Below are 13,304 nucleotides of genomic sequence, written 5' to 3' on the forward strand. Positions count from 1 at the left end.
TGCACATATCTTAATACATTTCTAAATGGCAAAAAGATAGCTATGAATGAATTGATATGAAAGAGAATGACTGCTTCTCCAAAATATGATTTTTCTCAAAATTATAGTTGAAATTGTTTCTGAGCCAAATAATTCTGAAACCTTCCAAACAAAAATCACAAACGAATAATTGCAATTTTTTTTTTTTTTTGAGAGTCCGACTCTGTGGCCTGTGCTGGAGTACAGTGAAGCTATCTTGGCTCACTGCAAGCTCCGCCTCCTGGGCTCATGCCGTACTCCTGCCTCAGCCTCCTAAGTAGCCAGGACCATAGGCACCCGCCACCATGCCCGGCCAGTTTTTTGTATTTTTTGGTAGAGACAGGGTTATCGTGTTAACCAGGATGGTCTCAATCTCCTGACCTCGTGATCTGCCTCCCTCGACCTCCCAAAGTTCTGGGACTACAGGCGTGAGCTACCACGCGCTGCCAATTGCAATTTTATTTTTTTTTGTAAGTAAGAAAATATGATGAACTGAGACGTGGAAAATATTTTTATGTGGTGATATAAATTAAGTGCTCTTTGAATATTTGGCATTTATTTTAATGTCATATTCCGAAAAGGTGAATTTGGTTGACAGAGGAGATGCAGAGTTAGTTTCTTCAACTCATGATGCCCTGTATAAATTTATTATTTTTAAAATTGGTCAAGTGAGCTTTTCTGTTTCATGAAATAAGGGAATAATGAACTATATATGCTATGAATGAAAATTTGGGGTTTGAGAAAGAAAAGCATATTTATCATATGAGGTTTATAAAAATGCTCCTAAGCCAAAAGCAATATCCCATTTTTGGGTGAAGAAGAAATTTAGTTTTAAGGTATTGGACATAATTGGTTGCATATTCCACTAAGGTCTGTGTTCTCTTCTTAAAATGTGACAACCTGTCTAAGCTCGCATATTTGAGTAAGTGCTTTCTCATTTTGTTGTTTTCTCTAAAAAGTCAGTTTTGTTTTTTTTCATTGATATTTTGACCATGTAAATGAATAACATATTGAGAACTCTTTTAAAATGGAAATGTCAAGTCCGGGCACGGTGGCTCACGCCTGTAATCCCAACACTTTGGGTGGCTGAGGTGCGCCAATCACTTGAGGTGAGGGGTTTGAGACCTGCCTGATCAACATGATGAAACATGATCTCTAATAATAATAATAATGATAATAATAATAATAATAATAGCTAGATGTGTTGGCAAATGCCTGCAATCCCAGCTATTTGGGAGGCTGAGGCAGGGGAATTGCTTGAACCTGGGAGGCAGAATTTGCAGTGAGCCGAGATCATGCCATTGCACTCCAGCCTGGGTGATAGAGTGAGACTCCCATCTCAAAAGAAAAAAAAAAAAAGAAATGTCAAATACTTAGTTATAAGAAAGGCATATGGTTGAATATGGATGTTTGACATGCAATATAATTTTATGACTAATATATATTTGTTTCTTCAGTTTACTTAAAAACTCAGCATTTGGAATTATATGCAATTCAGAATCCAGAAAGTCTTGTACAAATTCATAATACTTAAGTAAACTTTGAAATGCACCTTTACAATTACAGCTTTAAAAGCAACATAGAGTTTGAGAGTTGAGAGTGCTCATCATTATACCATGGATCCTAATAATATAGTTTCTGAAAGAAGAGATAAGTAACAAGTTTTGTAGAATGTTGTACACAAAAAAAGGGGAAAAAATGATTTGGAAATTCTCAAATAAACTTAGATATTTTTAATTCTTAATTTTACTTAATTTTAGTTTCATGCATAGCTCTTAATGGAATCAAAATACTTAGTTTATATCAATACTTAGTTTATATCAATACTGGCACTTAAAACATCATACTTGTAACCCTTCTGACACTAGGTGAAATACTCTTAATCTTAGCCTTAATCAATAATGATTATTTATATTTTATTACTAGGAAATACATTTACTAACCATTAATTCTGGTACCATGGACCAAGTGTAATCCTACATACATAGGTTGTTTTATGCAGCTGATCTGTATCCATTATTTTACTAAAAGAGTAGGAGTTGATAGGTTTGACTTATTTTTTGCCTTTCTTGGCACAACGGTGTGTGCATATAGATATTAGTGAGCATCTGTTGAAAATGACGATGTTGAACTGCTTGAAATTCAGTGCAGCCTCACCTTGTTTTCTGCATGTTCCCATTCTGTTAATATAAACAAGCAGATGGCAGAAAATAAAGTCTAAAATGAAGATGAACTTATTCAGTGCTTTAACTTTTCGTAGAATCCACATTTTAAATTGAAAATTGTCTCCTAAGTATAAACTGCAGAGGTACAAGCAGGATCAATAAACTAGTAATTAGGTTTGGGTCTCAGGTGGATTCAGAAGATTGTCTTGCTTTGTATATGTGATGAGCTCTGCTTTTTATTTTAACCATTATGAAACTAATGCTATAAGAAATGTTTCAGGAGTTAGAATTTTTATGCATGTTAAAATTTTTAGCTACTAAATAATTCTTTTGGAAATCAATTAAATAATGTAAAACTTTTAGTTATTCTAAATGAAATTCAAACTCATCGGTTTCAGTCTCTATTATGAATCATATGTTCTGATATTTATATCATTTTTGGTTTGTTTGGTCTTCATAGAGACCTCTATATTTTATAGAGTTTCAGTCTTGTGGTATGTTTCTCAAACAAGAACAGGCAGATTTCTGTGATAAATAAACTGAGAAAACACAATGTATTTTCCTCTTGGAGATGTATAATGTACAGTCGTACATTGTCTCTGTGAAGTTCTGCCGGAAAGAGATAATTTTAACTTTAGTATTTTCTAAAGTCATATCATCCTGGAATGCTTTTGCCTGCATAACAACCATTAATATCTTGAAGAAGTAGTGATTTTTGCGGGGGAGGGGGAAAGGGAATACATTTTGAGAAGCACTAATTTAGTGAACTTTTCCCAAGTAATTTCTGTTTTAAAAATTGTGTATTATATGCTTTTAATAAAATTTTACAGCATCTATGTTTTTGGATGTTTAAGAGGCAGAGAAAAATATGTGTTCACATCGTAGTGAGTTTACTACTTGAAGATATATGGAAGATGAACTATATCTTCAATCAATTTGGAATAAGTGGATTATTTTTACACTGCATAGAACTAGCCTCAGAGACACACAGAATAGGAGTTTTAAATTCCTGACAGTCATTTTATTAATCCATTTCCATTTTTCCTTTGTAACATAGTTTATAGCCCTAATTTATATTTATTGTATTTAATAATCAGGAACACTGATGGCTAGCAGAGTCATCCATATATATTTACTCTTGCTAGAAAACCAGTGCTAATTCACCACTTTGCTAGAATATGAGAGTGTTAGTGTGAGACGATGTGGTATTTTTTACTATCTGAATTCTCAGGTGCTCATCATTTCTTATCTGACTCTCATGAGTAAATTTCTGCCAGTATTGTATAGATGCACATTTCCACAAGAATCATTGCAACACTCTATGTGTGTATATGTATAAAAAAATCATGGCTTCAACAAAGTATTAAGACATGTATCTTACATGCTTCTTGAATTATCCTGTTCATTGTGTATTAATATATTGGTGTATATATGTGTTCGTGTATAATTTATTTTACTTACAAATTTTTCACTTATTTTTTCTTGACAAATGGGTCTCAGACGTACACTGGGATATTTTTCCCAATGCAAGATGTAACATCACTGATAAACTGTTTTAATATGTTCTTAGAAAAATAGTGGCTAATCTTTATGGATCATTGTGGAATATATTGTGAAAAAAGATTACAAGGAGTTTATTTTAAATATGCACAAAATGTATTCAATGTTTGATATAGTATTGTTTTTATTAAAATCAATAAAGCATTCTCTTTTTTTTGTAGAGCAATGAAGTTGTCTACTACAATGCAAAGGATGATCTTGATGTAAGTATTAAATGTTTTACATTAAATTCCAAGAAAATTAATTATAGTAAAATGATTGGTCTTACAGAATAAATGGAGGTAGCAGGTTTAGTTTTTAAGACAATGGTAGATTGCATGAGCAAAATACTGGTTAGATACAAGATAATGAAGAACTTTTGTGATTTTTAACAACTTATTCTTGACATCTTCCTAAGTAAAAATTCCATGTGTGTCTCTGGATCTGAACCGTCACTGCACTGTTTCCAGACCACAGTCCACTGTACTAACTGTGATACTCTGGACTCCATTAGCAATACTGAAAATAGCTATCAAATCCCATCTATCTATCCTGGCTCCTGTCACCAGGGTCACCACGCCTATCTGCTTTGACTTGAACTTTGCACACCAGGGATAACCATTTGCTTCAACTGCAATATGAATGACACCCCAGAAGCTGTGCAACAACCTGCCCTGCTTGTACAGTCTGAAACAAAGTAGTTGTTCCATATGACTTTTTAAATAAATGACTCTAATGTGCATATTTAAATGACTTGAAAACATGGATTATTTTAGTGCTAATCAGTTACTTCTAATATTGCTACATTTGGATAGACATTGAGGACATGTTTTATTAGTTATGGTGAAAACATTTTCAAAGTTATCTAATAAAAGTTACACTTAATTTTTTAAAATTGTTGTGTTTGACTCTTAAATCAAAAAATGCCTATGTTTACTTATTTTTTAAGACAAAATATTTGTTAAGGACATCCTATATTTTAGTTATTTTAAGAGCTTGGGGTATTTTAGTAAACATAGCAAACAAATATAATAAAAGTACTGCATGTGTTTCACACATTTCTCATCCGAATCCAAATAAGTGTATTTATATACTATTATATGGTATTTTCTTCCAGCTATTTAAAAGAAGAAAATGAAAAAATATATAAAACAAGTTTATCTGGTCTTCAAAAAATGAGAAAACATGTAATGACTTGATAATGTCACAGTTTCCCAAATTATAACAAATTATACCACCACCATCTCAAACCATACTACTAACCACTTTACACAACTTACTTTACTTAGTTCCTACAACAATACTGTGAATGAAGAAGGTTTTATTTTCTCCAATTTATAGTTGAAGAGCTAAGGGTGTTTTGAAAAGTATTTTTTTTTCCTCTAGACATAGGCGGTATTCTAGTGACATCTTTCCTCTTATCATGATTGTATATATTATTTTAATGATGTAGGAGGCTTATTAAGTACAAACTGTCAACTAAAACAAAATGTTTTAATGGTTTATTGATAAATAAATACCATTTTTGAAGAGATGTTTAGTTTCACCATTATAACTAGCACTTGATATTTTTAAACTTATTTAAAAATATACGCAAAATCTTCGTCAACCTTCCTGGTACATAAATTGCAACATTTATTTAATATTTAATTTGTAAAGCAATGACAAAGACTTATAATAAAGTGAATGGCATTGACATGCAATCTTCCAATTAAGGATTGCATAAAGATACTGAAACCAATACTTCAAATACGTATTTTTTTCTCTAAACTCTAATTAAGTTACATTTATATGTCAAACAGTTTTATTTAGGTTTGCTCATTATTTAGAAAATAATTTTTATTTTACATTGAAAGTGGTCATTTTCCTTTGTTCAAGATTTTAACAATTATATGTAAAATGTCAATATGACTTTTTAGTAACTATAACTCCAGTTTCAATCAATGCTTCAAAGTTGCCCATTTGAGCATATATGTCCACTACACGTGGAAAAGTGCACATGTTACTATTTGTAATACTTGAGTTCTAATATGGTTACATAGTTTGCCTTCACTGATGTTCATTGAAATATTTAAATCAAACTCTCTTGGGAGAGAAAAAAAATGTGTAAGTGAACTTATTAAACTTGCCCTGTTTTTTCCATTTTCTCATCTAAAAAAAATAGTATCTGATACTACTGTGGGTTATATATTTATGCTTATGAAAAGGATTCTGTCTCTCTTTTCTGCCATGAGGTGAAATTTAGCAAATTAAATCAAAGCTGCATAGATAGTAAAATGTGCACATTTAAATTTAAAAGTTAAAAAAGTGATGGTCAGCATTTGGAGAAAACTCAATTTCTTTATATACAAACAATAACATTATCAGAATAATTCACAAAAAGTGTTGTTTCGTGCAAAGTGAACTACAATAGGAATCAGAATAATTCATGCCCTAATCCAGCCCTAAAATTATAGTCACCCTAGGGCTATCAAAATTTGAACTGTTATTCTCTCATCTAAGACATGATACAGATGAATAGGTGATCCATAAAGTTCATTTCAATTCTCGATATTCTTAGATTCTAACGAAAATATATACTTATATAAAAAGAATATACTTAAATGGATAAAGAATATGATCACATTATAGAATTTAATAGTCAAAAGGAGGGAAGAAAATGACATTCATTACTCTTACTCTACTATAAGCATGTTGTTTTTTTGGTACATTTTTAAGATTTTTCATGAACATATATGTTTTTTTATTTGCATGATTCTTTTTGTTGTTGTTGTTGTTTTGTTTTTTGGTTGTTTGTTTGTTTTTTGAGACAGAGTCTCACTCTGTCGCCCAGCCTGGAGTACAGTGGTGCGATCTCGGCTCACTGCAAGCTCCGCCTCCCAGGTTCACCCCATTGTCCTGCCTCAGTCTCCCAGGTGGCTGGGACTACAGGTGCCCGCCACCACACCCAGCTAATTTTTTGTATTTTTAGTAGAGACAGGGTTTCACCGTGTTAGCCAGGATGGTCTCGATCTCTTGACGTCGTGATCTGCCCGCCTCAGCCTCCCAAAGTGCTGGGATTACAGGCATGAGCCACCGCAGCCGGCCCTGCGTGATTCTTTAAGTACACAAGTTATTAAGTGGGATAATCATTTTTTATCTTGTGAAATAGTTGGATCATTCTTTTGAGTTGATATAACACGATTCAATTAACCCCACTTTTATCTTGGAGGTTAATTTTCCTTTGTGAGTATTCACATGAATATCAATACATCTTTACACATAAACATTTTTCTTCAACGTTTTAAACTTATTTTTAGGATAGATTCCCAAAAGTGGGAATTTTTGACATTTTAATGAATTTTGATACATAGTGTAATGTCACTTACAAAAAGGACCAGACCAAGTTCTACCACCATTAATGTACAGAGACATTATTTCCTCATAGGCTGCTCAGCATTATATTAAAAGATAATCTAACACATTGCAATAGTTTTTCACTGTTTTGATTACTTGTCTTCCAGTATTCAGATTTTGCCCCCAATATGGGAAGCCCACGTTTTTTCAGGCTTATTGACTTGTAAAAGTTTCTGAGCCAAAGTGAGGTTGTTTACATATCTGTGAAATCTGTACATTAATGTGCATTTCTTAATACTGGGTAAAATATTATTTTACACGAACAAATCTGAATATTGCTGATATATGTAAGCACTATGTAAATATTTATTGCATTTGGCCATATTTATGGCTGTCATTGCTCACGTAAAGCAAGAATATAATTTGTTAAGAGAAAGCATGGAAGGAATTACATGAAGAAATATAATTTTACTTGTAGAAGGCTTTATAAAATAAAAATACCAATAAATTATCATGTCAAATCAACCTGAATGTGAAATACAAAGTTAATCCTTGTGACATAATTCAGTTTTCTGTATTTGGAATATTTCATGTGAATTTTTCTCAGAATTTGTAAAGAACTATATGATAATTTATTGTATACTATAAATTTTTCATTGGACAAACTCAAAGTGCTTTAGAATATATTGCTAATGCTCTTATAAGATCTTAAACATTGAATCAAAATGAATTATGTTGTATTTATTAGTATATCAGTTAGTCAGTTCGAGAGATAACTAAAGTAAAAATGGCCAAAATTAGACAGAAGTTGATTCCTCTCTAGGAACATTCTGGATACATTGGCTAATATGGCAACTCCCTGTCTTTCCAGGTTTCCAGGTTCTTCTCCCCTATTCTCTACTTTCCACATTGTAGCTGCTCCATGTTGTGCTCCAAGATCGATGTTCCAATATCCATGATTTTTTTGGTGTTCTAGATTAGAGGAGAGAGGCAAGTGAGGATGGGGGCCACACCCTTTGCCTTTAGGGGCATGTCTCAGAGTTTGCATACATCACTTCTATCTGTGCCCATTGTCAACAACTTAGTGACCAGCCTCGAATTGTTGCAAGAGGATATGGAGTACTTTTTTCCCCCAACCCTTGACCCATGTGTATATACCCAACTAACATGTAGAGTTATATTACTAAAGAGAGAAGGGAGAGGATAGTAGTTGAGAAGAAGTTCATTAATTAGCAGTTTCTGCACGTATCTTGAATTTGTTCTTCTTGACATGTTAAAGTTAGTGCAATCACTCCACTCATTCATCTGAGTGACTGTTATCTTTTAAATATAATCAAACCCTTTGTGGGAGATAATTCTTTTATAGTAAGATGAATATAAAATTAGGTTCTGTACTGAGATTTTTCTAATATCTTCTAATGTATTTTGATAACTAATGATCAAATTGTTTTCTGCAATACAAATATTTACTATCTTACAGTGAAAGTTAAGAACTGTAAGTACATGTTGCACTTTGATATTCTAGTTAACGATTTTCAGTGTTTACATTTTTTTTTTTTTTTTTTAGTGTTTACATTTTTTAAAAAAAGATTGTTACCTATCTCATGAAGTTAAACTCCTATGGATGATGAAATTTACTCACCCTCAGCAAAAGTTTTGCAATAGGGGGTAGATTTAATTGGATCTTTTATTTACAACTTCATATATGCATTGCTTGGTATTTTATATACTAGGTGTTCACAAATCATAATGTCATCACATTGTTTTTGTTTGAATTTGGCTACTATCACTGTTCTTGGCTCTCACTTTTCTACATACTAGTTTAGCTATGTATTTTTATTGTTCAAATTCTACAATGTCATATTGCTCATTAAAAATGTGTCATTTGAGAGTATAAAATGCAATTTTACAATCTCATACATCTACATCAACTATCTAATAAAACAATGCGGCTAATTGGCATACTAACTGCTGAGATAACATTATTAATAAATTTAATCCTCAGTATGTTTCAATGGGGATTAATATCTGAGGGCTGTTGAAAGAAATTATGGAGAAATTAAATTTACCCGAGTTTATTTGTATAAAGAATGATTCGTGAATCAAGCAGTACCCAAAACTAGGAGAGAGCCCCACCCAGGCCGTATTTATAGACAGACAAAGGAAGTGATGTACAGAAACAGCTTGATTGGTTATAGCTGGACATTTACCTTACTTGGGCATGATGTAGCATTTGCCCTCTGTGGATATAATCTGATCACTGGGCAGCCTGTGATTGGCTGAAAATCAGCTGCTATGATTAGCTGAAGCTCAGCTATTAGTTACAAGAATATACTTTAAAAGTAGGTTGCAGTTTGTTAGCATACTAAGTTAGGTTGCAGTTCGCTATATAGAAATTCAAAATATAAAATATATACATAAATATACATATATAATATGTATACTTATATAAAAATACAATATATGTATAATATGCATATATGCATAATGTATAAAAATATACATATATGATATGTATATAGAAATACAAAATACAAAATAACATTATAACCCTAGAACAAATTTAACTTAAAAGAGCTGGCCGGGCGCGGTGGCTCACACCTGTAATCCCAGCACTTTTGGGAGGCTGAGTGGGCAGATTATGAGGTCAGGAGATTGAGACCATCCTGGCTAACACGGTGAAACCCTGTCTCTACTAAAAAAAAATTAAAAAAAAAAATTTTAGCTACTCGGGAGGCTGAGGCAGAACAGTGTGAACCCAGGAGGCAGAGCTTGCAGTCACGCCACTGCACTCCAGCCTGGGTAACAGAGCGAGACTCCGTCTCCCCCACACCCCCCCAAAAACAAATTGCTAAATAAAGTTTCTATTTTAAATGTTATACCTCCTGGGTATAACTAAAAGATTATAAATGTTGAGGCTCTGGTTATTATTTTTAACTTTTTCACCAGTTCCGCTGGAGATGATTCGTTTTCCAACTCCGAAGACTAGTGGATTAGTGATCACTTCTAGTATTTCCTAGTAGTCACATCAATCATTTCCTTTCACTGCTCTAATACAATCATCTAAGTTTAGACATTGGTCTCAAATATGTTCTTAAGAGCTATTGAAATTATCTCATTTTATGATTATAAATTTTAAACATACATTTAATTATGACACATTATTATATACATTTATAAACATTATATTCATATATCTTTTTCCATTGCCAAGATCTTTATCACTTATTACTGACTCTCTTTTTGGTTTTTAATACTCTGCAGAAACTTTACCAGAAATTTTCCTAAGTGGAACATACAATGTTTGGCAGTGAAATGAAAGTTTTTCCTTCTTGAAGGCACAGCCAGTCTTTGTGAATTATTATCTTGAGGTCCCTCCTTAAGAGTGTAAGTTCCCCTTCCAGAGTCCAAGTGATCTCATTGTTCAGTTCCCACCTATGAGCGAGAACATGTGGTGTTTGGTTTTCTGTTCTTGTGATAGTTTGCTAAGAATGATGGTTTCTGGAAGGGGAACATCACACACCGGGGTCTATCATGGGGAGGGGGGAGGGGGGAGGGATTGCATTGGGAGTTATACCTGATGTAAATGACGAGTTGATGGGTGCTGACGAGTTGATGGGTGCAGCACAGCAACATGGCACAAGTATACATATGTAACAAACCTGCACGTTATGCACATGTACCCTAGAACTTAAAGTATAATAATAATTAAAAAAAAAAAAGAAAAAAGAGTGTAAGTTCCAAGAGAGCAGCTCTTACACACTTATAGCAGCTGACATGACTCTTACAATATCGCGTACACATTGTAATCACTCAAACTTTCTTTCCCAATAAATCTAAGTTAATATTAAAGCTTCATTTCACACAACTGTAAAAGGAATGTTCTTAAGTATAGTTTAAGAATACGTCATAATCATATTCCAGACTTCCCCATTTTTGTTCCCCATACTTTCTATTTTTTTTTCATACTTTCATTTTTAGAGAGACCCTTTCCCTGCTACCCCCAGCCTTAGCCCAGACCTGTGTAGGTCTATAACCTAGAGGATTGACAATGAAATACATACCTTGAAGAAAATGCTTGCCCTACTGTTGACCAGTGACGGGACCACATGTTTTATATCATTGTCACTTCCGTAGTTACAAATATGACAGCACATACTTGGGGAAAAAAAAATCTGTATCATCAGACTACTTCCCAGTCTTGAGACTAGATAGGCCTTTCTTCATTTAAGACTAATAAAATAAAATCTAGTCAATGGAGAAATCCATGAGAGATTCAGTAACAGTAAAGTAAGTATTAAAGACACAGAGGAAAATTTTTCTCTAAGATAGTATTACTTCAGATGTGTCAGGCAGAAAGACAAACAACATTTAATATATGCTTACTGTCCCCAGAGAAAGGCCCAATCAATGATCTATAAAAAGTAGACTAAAACCATCAAAATGAAAACCACTGAAACAAAATTCTCATTGGAGAAATTAACAAATTTGACAATGTGAATTATTTATCAATAATCCTCAGAATAAGTTTGAGAAGTACTCTTCGAGTGCCAGAAAAGTATAAAAAATGTGGGAACAAAGTTAATAAATATGAAGGTCAGAATTCATAGGTGTATTCATAAGTCCTGTCTTCCCAGAGATCAAGTCAAAGCACATGTATCAGATATAATCATCAAGGATTTAATGGAAGAAAACATTCAGGTCTGCCAAGAAATCTGTATATAATTGTAGGTTTGGAAGGCCTGCAGTGATTCAGACAAAGATTTTTAAAAGTCAAGAACATTTATACCAAAAACTTGCTCAAGGATATTCAAGAGGAGATTTCTAGTAGGCTGCTAAGTATTTAGTTTGGTTGCTTAGGAGAGTGGCCTAGAATAGAGTTTTATGTTTAGCTTATGAGGGGAATTTGAAAACAAGTGGCTGAAATTTCCTGAGCAAGTGTGAAGTTACATATATAGCAAGGCCAGATTCATCTACAGATAAATTTTGGCATGCTTATACAAAGTTAAAAACAAAAATGAATTTGAATACCTTTGGATATAACATATTCTCCAGCCTGCTGTAATATCACTACTCGTTAGTGTCTTTCTTTCAGCCTGCTTCACACATCTACACAACATTAAAAAAAAAATACCTTAAGACAGTACAAGATAGACTCCTCAGAACACCAGCATTTAGGGTAATGTGGGGGCAGGGGAGGGGGAGTATGGGATATGAGTAGTTAGAAATGAAGTAGTAGCAGCCTTCATAATAGAAGTAAATCATACAGAGAAGGTCATGAGATTAGTACATGTTGGCATTAGTACAAATTTGGAATTTCCTGATTTCTACTGTTCTTTCGTGTTTATTAGGCTGGTGTAGCACCAGGTTCACGTTTATATAGAAAGAATGATACATTCGAGTGTAATCTATTGATTTTGTTCATTATAATGATGATGCATGGCCTCAAAGGTAAAGCAAGTATTTAAAGTTTATCAATGCTTCCTTTAGAGTGAAAGCTTTCTATTAGCTGCATCTGAATTAGTCAGCTTGTGGGGAAGTTTAACCTCTTCAAGGACTCTGGTATAAGACAATTCCAGAAGGGCATTTTATAGTTATCTACATTCCTCTACTTAGATCAATGCTATTTATATTCACCTTGTGGCTATAAAATAAATACAGCCAGATTTAGTTAAAGCAGTGGCTGAAATTAAGTATAGAATTAATGTCTCCTTACGATTGGATAATATAAAAATTATGACTCTAAATAGATTTTCCTCTTGAAACTTAAAAACACAGGTAGAGGCCAGGTGTGGTGGTGCACACCTGTAATCCCAGCCCTTCAGGAGGCTGAGGCAGGCAGAACCCATGATCTCAGGAGTTTAAGACCAGCCTGGGCAATATGGCAAAACCCCGTCTATACAAAAAACTACTAAAATTAGCCAGACATGATGGGGTGCACCTGTAGTGCCAGCTACTTGGGAGACTGAGATGGGAGGATTGCTTGAGCCCGGGAGGTCGGGGCTGCAGTGAGCTGATATTGTGCCGCTGCACTCCAGCCAGGGTGACAGTGGGACCCTGTCTCAAAAACAAAAAACCTCAGAAAACAAACAAAAAAAAATGCAGGTATAACTGGGATAAATTATTGGATGAGCCGTGATTCTCATGGAAGGATATAAGGCACATATGGCCTTATTCGATATTTAAGACAATCTTTCCTGTGTCCAGTTAACTTATGCTAGATAATGTTAACATGACTAATCATGC

At 33.6% G+C, this 13,304-nt stretch overlaps 1 protein-coding gene across 7 annotated transcripts in view; it reads left to right on the top strand.

Moving 5' to 3' along the window:
- The window catches only part of CACNA2D1 (calcium voltage-gated channel auxiliary subunit alpha2delta 1), a 498,706-nt gene that overhangs the window by 302,200 nt on the left and 183,202 nt on the right, over positions 1 to 13,304 (top strand). For all 7 annotated transcript variants that reach the window (XM_073009174.1, XM_073009173.1, XM_007982343.3 and 4 more), the window contains exon 5: positions 3,905 to 3,946. In XM_073009174.1, the coding sequence (XP_072865275.1) occupies positions 3,905 to 3,946 (42 nt within the window). The remainder of the gene's footprint in view (positions 1 to 3,904; positions 3,947 to 13,304) is intronic.

The sequence above is a fragment of the Chlorocebus sabaeus genome, chromosome 21 (assembly GCF_047675955.1).
Source record: "Chlorocebus sabaeus isolate Y175 chromosome 21, mChlSab1.0.hap1, whole genome shotgun sequence".
Taxonomy (NCBI): domain Eukaryota; kingdom Metazoa; phylum Chordata; class Mammalia; order Primates; family Cercopithecidae; genus Chlorocebus; species Chlorocebus sabaeus.